The 14,319-nt window shown below is 41.5% G+C and overlaps 1 protein-coding gene and 1 pseudogene across 1 annotated transcript; both read right to left on the bottom strand.

Moving 5' to 3' along the window:
- Window positions 1-2,831: 2,831 nt before the first annotated feature.
- Window positions 2,832-3,699, bottom strand: LOC114008875 (protein transport protein Sec61 subunit beta pseudogene; annotated as a pseudogene).
- A 112-nt stretch (window positions 3,700-3,811) lies between these two features.
- On the bottom strand, window positions 3,812-5,758 carry LOC102468910 (C-C motif chemokine 7). Its single transcript, XM_006154384.3, has 3 exons — window positions 5,622-5,758; window positions 4,740-4,854; window positions 3,812-4,308 (listed from the first exon to the last, which is right to left on the bottom strand). The coding sequence occupies exons 1-3, from the start codon at window positions 5,695-5,697 to the stop codon at window positions 4,203-4,205; spliced, it is 297 nt and encodes a 98-aa protein (XP_006154446.1). The 5' UTR covers window positions 5,698-5,758; the 3' UTR covers window positions 3,812-4,202.
- Window positions 5,759-14,319: the final 8,561 nt, after the last annotated feature.

Here is a 14,319-nt window from a genome sequence, read left to right as displayed (position 1 = left end):
CTTTCCCTTGATAAGGCTTGGTTCTGGCCGTGGGGAGGGAAGAAGCTCATTTGTCTTTCTGATCTTGGACCCTGGTTGCCCTCATAAAACTCCTTTTTCTTCCATTGTTTCCCTTGGCTTTCTCCACATTGAGGGAGACCTGCTCTACCTGGGGACTACAGTTTTCAAGGACTGCTTTCTGAACTGTAGGGGCTTGGGGTTTCTTTTTATTTTATATGGTCTAGACTTACTCATGTTTTCATTAACAACACAGTGTAGTTCTCTAGATAACTTAGTAGGCTTCTCATATCTCTGTACCCAGTCAATTCCATATGCCATCAGCCATGATCCAAGTACCTTTTTTTAAAAAAATAATTATTGTATTTAACTTTATTTATTTTAATTTGACCAGAGAGGGATGGAGTAAAACAGAGAGACAGAGAAAGCAATTCACCAGGTCCAGGATTTGAACCACACTCAGCCATACAGGAGTCCAGAGCCCTTAACCACCACACCACCTGTCATCCTGGATCCAAATACCTTTTTAGACATACTTTACAATTTGTTTTTGTGCTTTTTTATCTCACCTCTCAAAGAGGCTATTAGGTTTGAAATGGCAAGGTTACAACTTCAATCTGAGTTTTGCTCAATGTTACTTTGTACAACTTAAGAGTTTTTCCTAAAATTATATGAACTTCTAACATTCTTTCTTATCCTTAAATACATATCATAATGTTCATGACCTAGAAACAAATTTTCAGCAAGGTAAGGTACTGAATTTGTAGACTTTATCCTCTTTCATTTAAGATTGGCTAATTATTTTCTCATCTCTTTCTTGCAATACATTAGCAAATACAGACAAAAACAATCAACACACTACCACACTGCTAGTATATATTTCTCAAGCTTTCCTTTTTGGAACTACAATTTCAGGAGACAGGATCTGACAACGTTGACATTGTATAACATGAACAACTTTCTTTTCAGCTTGAGATAGCAGCTTCCTCACTGCCTACTACCAAATCTCCAGTCACTGCTACACATTTCAGGCTTATTATTTTTTTTTTTCTCTTTCTTCCATGAGCAACCAAAAATGGAGGAGGAGAGGGCTGTGGAGGAGGAGGAAGAGGAGAAAAGACCCCCAGTAGGGTCTTGATACTATGGACTACCTTTAACCCCAGCCAGGCCCTGATAGTGACCATGTGTGTGGTCAGTGTACTCAGGGAGGTCTCAGGAACAAAACTGGAATCTCCCCCCACATGGATCAGGTTAGCAGAGCATTGTATTTAATGCTATGTTGCCATCTAGCCACCATTCAGGTTTTTAATTCAACAAATAATCATGGTATTAATTCTTCTGTTAATCAAAGATAAATTAGGCTCTAAATTTCAGTGGCTTAACACAACAAATATTGGTATCTCACTCATGTCACAGTTCGAGGTGGATCATGTGACTCTCCCCCAAGCAGTAACCAGAGACCTGGGGATATAGACTGCTTCAATCTTAAAGTTGAACTTTATGGAACACATCATCCCTAAGAAAAAGCAGAAGGCTGGACTAGAGAAAAAAATTGGAAGTATAGATTGTTTGTAGGGACTAGTCTGAAAGTAGCTTACATCATTTCAGCCCTCACTCAACTGATCAGAATTCAGTCACATGACCCCCAAGTAAATACAGTCTAGGCTGGAGAACATAGGAAGAGCCCTTGAATGTGTTGGGGCTTTTGCAGTTTCTATTGCTTTAGGACTCGTGCATGTCCAACAGTCAAGTCTAGAAAGTGAGAAAATTAAAACAAAAGACAGTATTTAACTAAGCCAGAGGTCATCAGTCAAGCCTAGAGACTACATTGACGTGGAACAGAGAACATGGGAGAACTTCAAAGTGTATCCAGTCACTGGTCCCCAGACATAGCTAAAAACTAGTTACAACAGTGGAGGGGACACCTTCTACACAGTTGTGTCTTCGGTGATGGTACCTGGAAGTGTGTGATTTTTATTAGTGTCTAAGTGATGGTAATGCCAACATGAGAGCCATTGATCTTCTGTACATCTTCATTTATGGAGACCCAGTCAGGTAAAGCCACTTGCCCGTTTACTAGGCACACCAGTGATATAACTAGTCTGATCTCTGAATCCCATTGAACTCAGTGCCCAGTTCTGCATCAGTTATCAGTCTCTGTCCCTGGCTCGTGACTTGGGATTTCTAATTCTCTGTGCTCCAAGGCGACAAGGGTCCCCAAGCCTACATGAGGACAAATAAGTTTAGAATTCTTTGAAAATAAAGAGATAACACTTAAGAAGGATAGTTTGAGTGGTGCTGTTTGGGCTTTGGCACACAGGGCCCTTGTCTCCTTGCCTATCCTACTGTCTGACATTCTGCTTAACAGACGCTCTGTCCAGTGTTCTGTCTTGGCACTCTGTCTCATTAAGCTGTAGCATGCATGTGCCTTCCCTCCTGATCCTGGCCTGCCTCGTGGTGGGTCTCTACTGGAATTTGAGATTGCGCTCCCTATTGGTGTTTAGTAATGAAGACTGTGAGCTGAAGAAGAGCCAAGAAGGGCTGTTGCGCTAGGTCTGAGCATCCATGGAAGCAGGAAATTGTCACCAATCAATTGTCTGCCTGCCACTAAGGTGCCTGGTATCTCCTGACATTTGGACATTGACGGAAATGCTGCCTCCAAGAAGCTCAGTTTGAAAGCATCAGGTGTTTTCAGTATCTTCTCCTCTCTCTCTCTCTTTTAAAGTTAAAGTTTATTAATCATAGAAAAAGAAATTGACTCTTCAAAGTAAATTCTTCTGAAGTTCCCTGTAAAACAGAAAGCTTACAGAAAATTCTTTCTTTTGAACAGAAAATCACTATACTTTTGGTCCAAGACATGTTGGGTTTCTTTCTTCTTCTTCAGATGACAGATGGATGGAGCCAATTCTACGAATGAGTGTACTGGCCCCAAATGTGCAACATAAATACAGAAGCAATGGACAGAAGACTCAAAAACAGTACTGGAACAGGGCCCACTTTGAGCCCCGGTGAGTCTCCTGTGTAGAATCACCACATCCTCCCAGTGCCTGCTGAGGTTTTGCGGCCTGCACTTCTTGTTCCACAGCTGGCATTTTTTCCTCTGCCAGATAGTGGAGATTGCACAACCCAGGTGGCCACTGCCTTGTTGGGAGAGCGCCCTGAGGAACCCACATTAGTGCCACTGGGGGTCATGCTGCAATCTGGTGGTATCAGGGTGCTGATGCAGACTGGCCAGAAATTTGCAGAGCCTCACCCCAAATAAAAGTGGGTTTTTCAATATTTTGAATTGAGTGAAGGATCCTTTCCTTCCCAACCGTAGGGATAGAATTAAGACATGCTTCTCAGAAGTGCAAGGGAACTTGAGATCATCTGTCAGTCCCCAATCTGATTTCTCAAGGAAGAAGTCTGTTTATTCTGGATTAAAGAATTGAATAGAAGGAGGAAAACCAGCCAGACGTTAGGTTGATGCAGTAGATGAGGTGAGAGACTTTTGGGTATGGGATAAGGAGAAGAGGAATGACTTTGGAAAGGAAGAAAGCTGCTTGAACGAATGACTGAAGCTGATGTCAGATCTGGAGTTGGGGATCCCAGGGCCGCCCCCCACCTGCCTGACTCTCTTGGACATCCAAGGGGACCCAGCCTATGGGAAAGTCCAGGGCCATCACGTACTCATTCCTCCACACACAGATCCCACTTCTACAACCATGCACTCCTCCTTGCAACTCTCTTAACCCCTCCAGCTTTATTGTATTATTTAAAAAGTCATCAAAGTCAGGTCCTACACCAAAATATATTTTATGTAGAAATTCAAGAGTCATACATAAAAAATATTTAATTCCACAACATAATGATTTCATAGGGACACCATCTTCCAAAATTAATAAAAGACAACAACTTTGCATTGATTCTTACAAGGACTTTCATCATACTGTATTGAGGTAGAGAGCAGAGGAGCACCCTGAAATTTTGAAGGGTACTGAGGAAACGTGATGACGTTAAGGTTTTACATTTAAAGCCCAACAACATCTATGGCAAATTAAATTATTAAGAGTATTTAAAAACCATTATTTAAAAACAACTATGACTTACATTATTATATTATTCTTTAGATCTATAATAAAATAAGGACACATCTCAGAAGAGATAGGCGATATAAATAATTTGTTCCTCAAGTTTTGGCTTGTCTTCAGTTCAGGCATGAATGTTCAAGGCTTTGGATTTTGGGCTTTCTTGTCCAGGTAGGCAATGGAGTCTTGGACCCACTTCTGCTGGGGGTCAGCACAGACATTCCTGGCCAGTTTGGTCTTGAAGCTGTGGGGAGAGCAGGAACAGTTAGATTGCACACTCTGAGGCTTACCCCTACGTGTGTGATCTACTCTAGGGAAACCTGCCTGGCCTGGAGGCCCAGTGATAGGGCTGGTCCAGGGATGGAGGAGAAAAAAAGGGAGAGGGTCCAAGGGAAGCAGATGCTTTTCTGGCCCATGTGAAGCCCACTTAGCACCTAGATAAAGGAACTGAGGTATAAACTGATGGCTGGAAAGAAACTTGGGAATAAGAAAGTCTTTTCTTTGGATTCAGTTTACTCATTGGAAAGTTCTTGGAATCAGGTTAGACATGATCTAAGTAAGCACCTGTGTGCTTAGCCCTAGATGCTTGGCCTTCAGTCTGATAATGGCTCTGTTCACTGCCCCAGGGAAGATGCAGGCCTGAGGGTTGACTGTGGGTGTTTCTTGTCTACTCACATCACAGCTTCCTGGGGACAATAGCTGCTGGTGATTCTTCTGTAACTTTCCAGTCTCTGCTTAGGGATCATCTTGTTAGTGAATTTATAGCAGCAGGTTGAGGTACTAAGCCCATCTGCAATGAAACAATAAGAAAAGGTTCTTTAGCGTGTGCTCCGGATCTATTTATAAAGTCAGGAATGGAAGGAAGGAAGAATCTGAGAAAAAGGAATCGATGGAGAGAGAAGCAGTTCACCCCAAGTCCAATGTTCCTCCATTCTGGGGCATCTTTCAATTCTCTCTTGCTTCCATGAACTATATCACCATTAATGACAGGGGGACAAGAAACTAATGACAACTCAGGGCATTGCTAATAGGTGTTAATACAACAATCTAACTCTCCTGAGGGAAAGAAACCTCAGCTATAGGTCCTTTTAGGCTCTGAGCAATTTCTGCCAGTTCATGAGTTTCTCTGGTCCCCACTCCCTCTGCAGAGCTGCTGTCCCTGGCAGCTGCGGTGAATGAATCACAGACCAGACTCTGGTTTTCTCTTTTCCCCTTCTCCTTATCTGGCTGGAAACAGCCTATACACCCAGCACTAAAGGTCCCTTTTCTTTGGTCACCCCAGTTCCTAAACATTGCTGAAAGCAGCTGACCAGTAACTGAACTGAGGCTATGTTTATAGAGCTAGGGACCTAGAAAGAGCTGATCTGGGGTCCACAGCCAGGACTGTATTTCAGGCTCTGCCTGGGACAGCTGTGAGATTGGGCTCCCTTCTCATCCTTCTCTGAGATGCCTCATCAGGGAAAAACAGCTGTTGTTAAATGGGTACCCCTTCCATGGACGGGTATGATGTCCCAGAAAGGGATAAAGTGTTTCAGGGGGAGAAGAGAGGGAACTTACTTGGCTGGGCAAGCCCTTGGAGGCTGAAGGTGGCTGCTGAGAGCAGCAGGCACAGAAGCACTGCAGAGACCTTCATGTCAGAGGGTGAGAGCTCCAGCGTCAGTGGAGTTTAGGCAGCTTCTGGGTTGGACTCAGCCTCTCTGCTCTTCTGGGGGCTTTCCTTTTATTGGAAAGCAGGAGTAGAGAGAAAGGGGGTGGGGCCACAGGGTTTGTTATTCTGAATGAATCACAGGATGGAGTAATAATTCTGCTGAGCCATTGTCCCGCCCTGAGGAGGATGTTAGGAAATATGAGTAAAGTGTGGGCTGAGGCTGGCCTGTTTTCCATTCAAGGTCAGGAGTAGTAGGTGGGCAAAGGGGATGCTGCTCATGTAGATCACAGTGTGTGTTCTGTGACTATTATTACCAGCACAGCTTCTTTGAAATGAAGCACATTCTGTAGAAAGAGAAAGGAAGCAGGGATACCAGGGTCAAGGAATGCAAGGGATTTCCCGCCTTCTCTTTCAGGCAGCATTCCCAGGACCTCAAGTCCAGAAAGAGGCATTGATACTGGCTCAATTCTAAAATGGACTCAAAAGATTCTTCACTGTCTTGATCCCTGACAGCTTTCTAAAACCCAGGGAAAAATAGTATAATAGAATACTGGCAGCAAAATAGAATTAAGTATTCTTAGAAAAATAGTACCTCTATCTATTCTGTAGCTCATAGCTGTGTAACAACTAATCTGGAAACAGTGATTTAAAACAACAACATTTAGAGGACAGCTGGTGGCATAGTGGTTAAGGCACTGGACTCCCACATGACCAAGTAGGGTTCAAGTCTGGACGTGGCAGCTAAAAAGATGTTGGGCGCATGTGTGTATGTGCCCAAAATCCTGGGAGGGGAATGGAGGAGAAGGGATTGAGGCATGGCCATCTCTTCCGGAGGCGTGGCTTCTCACTTTCCATCTCACTGTCTCTCTGCTGTGAACATACATGCCCCATGGCAAAAATGTCTAAAAAAATTTATTTATTTATTTATTTATTTGTTTAATTTATTGCCAGAGGGCACATATGTTTGCCAGAGAGAGGTACAAAGAGAGTGGGAAAGTGAGAAAGTACCCTCCGTGGAGAATGGTCATTCAGTAATTCCTTTTCCTGCATTTCTCTCTGCTTTCATTATTTTGGGCATGAATGAAAACACACCCAGCATGTTTTTCAGGCCACCAACCAGGTCCGCAACTCACACCACACAGTCAGGCATATGGATCCAGCCACCTTAACCACTGTGCCACTGGTTGGCCCAACAGTTATTTATTTTGTTCTTGAATATGAGGGTTGACTGGCCTTTGAGAGGCAGTGCTTGCTCAGGGTCTTCCATAACTTTGCAGTTGGATGACAGCTAAGATCCGGGCCATCATGAGGCCTTCACACAATGTTTAGCATCTGGGCTGGGAAGACTTAACAGCTGGGGCTTGGGCCACATGGCAATCCTTGAGTGTCTCTCTCTCTCTCTCTTCATCTCTCTCTTACAGAGGATACACTCGTCATCTGATATTTTGCTATTTGTTTCTACATGCATTTGTCTTTTTTTGTTCCTCTGTTCTCCAAATACTGCTTTATTTTGCAATACCTCGATATTATCTAGTGTAACCATTTTATTTCCTTTTTTTTTTATAACCATATAGTTTTGAATTATTTTCTTAGTGATTACCCTGGGGCTTACCGTTAACACATGATTTTTTTTTTAAATTTGCTAGAGGGCTCATGCACTTTATTTATTTATTTATTTATTTTAATTTGTTAGAGACAGAGAGAGGGAAAGCGGGAAAACATCTCTCTCCTCCTCCATGGGGAATGATCACAATTCTGTCTCCATCTCGTCTACGTTTCATGATTTGGGGCACGTAAGCACATGCATTCCAGGTGTTTTTTTCACTGGATCTTGGACTTGGCCATGTGGAGTCCAGTCTCTTAATCACCAGGCCACAGGCTGACTCAATCTCATAATTTATAATGACTTATTTTGTATTAATAGTGTTTGAATAGTGTACAGACCTGTTGATACCCCCCCCCTCATAGTGCCATCCTTTCTCCATCTTAATGCTGGTATGGTGAAAAATTACACTTCTATACTTTGTGTACCTCTCAACATAGATTTATAGTTATTAATTTTATGACCATGTAGGAGTTCAGCACCACAACTACCATACCACCTGCTGGTCCCAAGGTTAGCTTTTAAAAAAATAATAATATGTGGTGGAATTTCACTGTAGTCTTCATTTGCATTTTATTAATAACTAAGGCAATAAGAATTTTATTAGATGTGCATTTCCTTTAGTTATAACTTCTCTGCTAAATTGTCTATTTACATACTCTGGGATATTTGTTTTCTAATTATGCAGTTCAAAGACAAAAAAAACTGTCCATGAAGGTTTATAATCATTTTGTAATTCCAAACTGGATATGACCCAGACATTTGTCAAAGAAGAAGTGACAAAGCAATGATGCCATAGCTATACAATAAAGCAGTACTCAGCCATAAAAAGGGAGAAGCTGCTGTTCAGGCAAGGACATGGATGAGTCTTAAAGGCATTTTCCCAAGTGAGAGCTACTGAAACCCAAATGGCACCTACTGTATGATTCCATTCTTATGACAACCTGGGAAAGACAAACCTCTAGGAATAGGGCAGAACAGCTGCTGCTGGGTGTGAGCTGGGGAAGGGATATGGGTAGAAAAACAGTGTGTGGGCACTTGGGGGCAAGAGAGTCCTTCTGTAAAGTACTGTGGTGGAGAGATAACTGTGCATCCTTCACCATCCTTAGAACTTGATACTTTCAAGAGTGAATGTTATTGCATGAAAATTAAGAACAAAAATCAACCAGAAAGTCTGGGGAATCCAAGAGGGAAAGCAGAATGTGACTGAGGACCTATCACAGAATGGAGAACACTAAGGGAAATGAAAATTAAATGCAAATTATTACCTTGGATTGGGTAAAATTAGTAGAATAAAATGAGGAAATTCAAGTAAAGTCTCTAGTTCATTTAATAGCAGTAGACTGATGTTAATGCCTTCATTTTGATATTTGCACCATGCTTAAGTCATATATTAATGTTAGAAGCTGGGGAAGGTCTTGGAAACTCCTTGTACTGTCTTTACATCTCTTCTGTAAATAAAATTATTTCAAATAAAACATCACCAAAAAAAAAGGAGAAGAAGAAGAAAAAGAATGCAAGCCACTTGCTTCTGGCTTCTATGGTTTCTGATGAGAAATTAGCTGTTAACCTTATTGAGAATCACGATATGTGATGAGTAACTTCTCCCTTGTGGCTTCCGCTATCCTCTCTTTATTTATTTTTTATTTTTTGACAGTTTGATTATGATGTATCTTGATGTGGATCTGTTTGAGTCTATGATACTTAAAAATGTGTTGAAATTCTAGGATGTGTATTTATTTATTGTTATTAATCTTGGGAGTTGCCATCATTACTTCTAGAAATATTCTTTTGCCTTTTTCTCTCTCCTCTGGCACTTCATTATGTATTTATTGGTGCACTTGATGGCACACGATTGTGATTCTATTCTTTTTTCATTCATTTTTCTTCCTATTCCTTCGACTAGATAATCCTCCATTTTCTTATTGTGAAAATCCTACATAGACATTGTATATCTGTACATTATTACTCACCAACGTTCAGATTTTATTTAGATTTCAACCTTTTTTTTTTCACTAATGTCCCTTATCTGTTCCAGAGTTCAATCTAGGTTACCACATTGCCTTAGGCAGGGCTTATTTGGAGTTTGAAGGGACTCAACCTATGACACTATTCAAAAATAAATTTTCTTAAATGTCTCTCTTAGCTCAGAAAGACATGTCTTGGAAAAAATGCTGGGACCTTGTTCAAGTTTGACTTCATGGTGCAGTGACTGTGGTAGGGGAGAAACTTTCTAGTCTGGGACCCCAGGATCCACCTTCTATGAAGCTCTTGCTTCTCCATTTTTTCCTTTGACCATATGAGAAGTGAAAATTGATGGGTCTTTCTATGGGGGTTCTTATTACTTGTCTCTGGCTAAAGAAATATTTGTAAGTTGTTTTACTGAACTGAACCTGAACTTTCAAAGGCTTTATAAGTCTTGACTTCTGATTTTCTGGGCAACATAATTTCCCTCAAAACCTACCAGTCTTTTTCTGATCAAATAAGTAAAGGTATGTTAATCCCTCCCTGCATGTAGGTCTTGGGTGATTTCTCTACTTCTTTCTTGACCTATTTTTCTGCTTCCTCCCTCTCAAATCTTTACTCTCCTTTAGGCTGAAGCTCCTAATCTTTTTTTTTCTTTCTTTTTTTTGGGAGAGGTTTTTGCTATAGGGCGCTTGTGCTTGTCAGACAGACAGAGAGAGACAGAGAGATAGAAAGCGAGAAATCACCCCCCGGGGGGGATGGCCACGCCGCAATCCCCTCTCCTCCTTTCTCCTCTTGGGATCTTGGGCATGCACGCACACGTGCCCGGCGTGAGCTCTAAGCCACCGGGTCCAGGACGCGAACCGCGGTTGACTACGTGGGTGTCCAGCGACATAACCATTACGCTAACTGCTGGTTCCCGAAGCTCCTAATCTTGAATAAAAAGTCCACACACTTAACTATTCTCTTTCTTTAAGCCACCCAAGTCAAATGGAAAGTTGATATGAATATCTGCTATTCAAAACTTAAAAGAAAAAAAAAATTTAAGAGGTTTTTGCTATAGGGCGCGTGCACTCGCCAGACAGAGAGAGACAGAGAGACAGAAAGCAAGAAATAAACCCCTCCCCCCGGGGGGGGGGATGGCCACGCTGCAATCCCTTCTCCTCCATTCTCCTCTCGGGATCTTGGGCATGCACGCACACGCGCCCAGCATGAGTTTTAAGCCACCAGGTCCAGGATGCGAACTGCAGTCGACTACGTGGGAGTCCAGTGACATAGCCATTATGCTAACTGCTGGTCCCAAACAGGTAATATATCAAGATCTTGGGGCTGGTGGTGGTGTGGTGGTTAAGGGCACTGGACTCCCACATGGCCTACAGTGGTTTGAGTCCTGGACCTGGTGGCTTGCTTTCTCACTTTATCTCTTGCTCTCTATCTCTGTCCCTTTCTGGTAAATTAAATTAAATTAAATAATTCTAAAAAAAAAAAAATCTGACTTGCCTCACTCTACGTTTCCTTTCACTCCCAATTATGAATTGGCCAAGAGAGGTTCAAAACAAAGGACGCTATGAAAACTCGTCAGAGTAGCAGGTCTATCAACTCCACTAACATGAATGAGAGAGAACTGAGGGCACAGAACCCCAAATTTTGATATGTACGAGGATTTTAGAGGGAACTCATAACTCATAAAATCCACACACAGGGAAGAGAAGCCATCCACTATCCCATATCCTAAATCAGACTTTGGGCAAGAATGGATGTTTTGGAAGGGGATTTTTGGAGCACAGGCAGCTTAGGAACCACTTGATGCACAAAACAAGTCCATAATCTACGGAGCCACAGATGGGAGGTGACTTGCACAAGGTTATCTGAAATCTCACAGACTAGATCTAGGTCTCAAAGATCAGGTCACAGGGCCCAGGTACCAACTGTAAATCTTAGCTTGGCTCCTAGATCTGGTAGTCTGAATATCAGGCCCTCCCAAAGATGCACACCTCCTAATCCAATCTCTGAACATGTAAATATGCTCCCAGACGTGGTAAAAGGAATTTGATAGATTTGATTAACTTCAGTATCCTGAGGTAGGATGCTAGCATTATCCAGATGGGCTTGAAATAATCACAAAGGTCTATTTATTTATTAATTTTACATTCATACACTGAACATCATGACAGCATACAAAATGCAGTTTCCCATCCAGAATGCACTGTATAGTGGCTTAGTCATGCACATTATCATGAACAAATAATTTACCATCTCTTGTTTCATATATATCCCCCCCCCATTTTTCACCCTCTGCCATTTCCCTCCCTCCTTCTACACTATCTCTGGTATTTTCATTTGCTTTCTATTCCTTACCACCCCCCCCCCAATTTTATTGGTTACAAAATACCTGAATTGATCTATTTTCAATAGCAAGTTCAGCTGTTATATAAATATATGTGAACAAAAGTTTGACTCTAGGCATGAAACTGTGAGTAGAATAAATATACTAATAAAATAGCACCTAGCCAAGGCTATATTGCTTACTGTGGTCATCAATAGGTATTGTTAAATATTTTTTTTTAATTTCAAGAAAGGCAGTTTTAGCTTTAATAAATCAAAATCAAAAAATGTTAAGAGAACTTTGCTTAAGACTTAAAGCCAGGAAGCAAGTTAGGAATCTGTTCAAATAGTAGTTACCTGAATCTGTCGACAATTCAAGAGAGGACAAAAGTCCTTATCTCTGGACTACCAAGCATAGAAAAAGATCAGTATTGTTTTAGTCAAAAGTCATAAAATTCTGTTTTATCAGCTTAGTCTCATGTACTTAATCTAACTTCTGTTGTGGTCTAAGCTTTCCGTTTAAATTCTGGAAGATAATATTCAACTCTGGACTTGTCCCTACCATTAAGCTGGCCCTTTTCTTAGATGTTTCTTAACTCTTATCTCTGTGTTCTACTTTAGTTTTCCTGATATAGCATTCCCTTCAGAACTTCTTGGAGAACTGGTCTGGTGTCAGTAAATTCTTTTAGGTATTATTTATCTGAGAATGTTCTTGTCTTTTCTTCCCATATGAATCTGCTACACAAAGGGATAAAAATGGAATGCCAAAGAAATTGCAGATCACCTCCTTCTGCATGCCCCTAAATGCTTAGACTGAGCTTCTAGAAATGAGGAAGAATTGTATAACCCATCAGATGACTAGAAATCACCACAAAGACCCAAGAAATATGAGAAACCAAGATAATCCCCCCCCCCACAAGGGAAAAGAATAACTCCTCTTCATCCACAGACAATACAATGGAACTCGTGGAAATGTCTAATATAGGATTTAGAATACTCATAATGATGAAGTTAACAGAGATGTAAGAGCAGAGAGAGAATGAACTCCAGAAGAGGCAAGAGAATAGAGCCGAGGAGTTTCAGGAGTTGAGGAAATTCTTGTACGATCTGAAAGAGGAAATACACATCATAAGAAAAAAATTCAAACAGAACTGTTAGAATCATCATTTTTTTTTGAGAGGTTTTTGCTATAGGGCGCGTGCACTCGCCAGACAGACAGAGAGAGACAGAGAGACAGAAATCGAGAAATCTCCCCCCAGGGGGGATGACCATGCCACAATCCCTTCTCCTCCATTCTCCTCTCGGGATCTTGGGCATGTACGCACATGCACCCGACGTGAGTTTAAGCCACCAGGTCCGGGACACGAACCACGGTCAACTACGTGGGAGTCCAGCGACATAGCCATTACGCTAACTGCTGGTCCCATGGAACTGTTAGAGATGAAGGCTGTAACACAGGAAATCAAAACCTCCCTTGAAAGTATTAAAAGCAGACTAGATCATCCAGAAGATTGAATCTTGGATGTAGAAAACAGAATCACTGGCCTAGAAAAATCCACCACAAAGACTGAGAAAATAGTCCAAAAAGATGAGAATCATATACGAGAAATACTAGATACCATTAAACGTCCAAACATCTGGATAATTGGGATCTCAGAAGGTGAAGAGACTAATAAGGGCATTGATAATTTATTCCATTAAATCCTGGAGGAAAACTTTGCAAATCTAGAGAGGCATTCAAAGATCCGGACCTAAGAAATACAAAGGACTCCAAATAGGATCAACTCAAGATCTCCAAGGCACATTATAGCCACAATGACCAAAACCACAGACAAAGACAAGATACTCAAACTAGCAAGAGAGAAATAACAAGTTACCCACAAAGGATATTTATTTATTTTTAAGAGAGATTTCTGCTATAGGGTGTGTGCACTTAACGGAAAGACAAAGCAAGACAGAGAGAGAGAAAGTGAGAAATCACTCCCCAGGGAGATGGCCATGCTGTAATCCCTTCTCCTCCATTCTCCTCTTGGGATTTTGGGCATGAATGCACACACATCTAGGGTGAGTTTTAAGCCACTGGGTCCAGGACTCAAACCATGGTCAACTATGTGGGAGTCCAGCGACATAACCATTATGCCATCTGCTGTTTCCCACATTGATCCTTTAAAGATAAAGGTACAGAGATCAAAAACAGAGAAACAGGGGCCAACAGATTGCATGGTGGTTGAGGTGCTGGACACTCTCACTTGTCCGACCTCAGTTCGAGTCCTGGACCTGGTGGCTTGCTTTCTCACTTTCCCTTTCTCTCTCTGTGTGTCTCTCTCTGGTCAAGTTAAAGTAAATAAATGAATAAATAAAATTAAATCATTCCTTAAAACAAACAAACAAAAAACACGAAAAACAGAGAAACGAGTGACATAGAAGCAGGAGAGAAAAAGAGAGGGAGAGGTGTTTCTAAGGTGTAAGAAGTGACTGTGATCTGTGGAGTGCAAGTAGTCTGTAGGAGTTGGAAAAGGAAGAGCATGGATTGTCTAGTAGAGCCTCCAGGAAGAATGCAGCCTTACTGATTCATTATGGAACTCTGACTTCCAGATCTGTAGAAGGATATATTTGTGTTGTTTACACCATTAAGTTTATGGTAGTCTATTATAATAGAAGACACTGATAAAGATAAGGTTCCTGGACATGGGTATGGCCTTAACACAGGCCCA

Source organism: Tupaia chinensis, unplaced genomic scaffold (assembly GCF_000334495.1).
Source record: "Tupaia chinensis unplaced genomic scaffold, TupChi_1.0 Scaffold000407_4, whole genome shotgun sequence".
Classification (NCBI taxonomy): Eukaryota; Metazoa; Chordata; class Mammalia; order Scandentia; family Tupaiidae; genus Tupaia; species Tupaia belangeri.
Note: the sequence above shows the minus strand (reverse complement) of the source record. Positions and strands in the feature narration are given on the sequence as shown.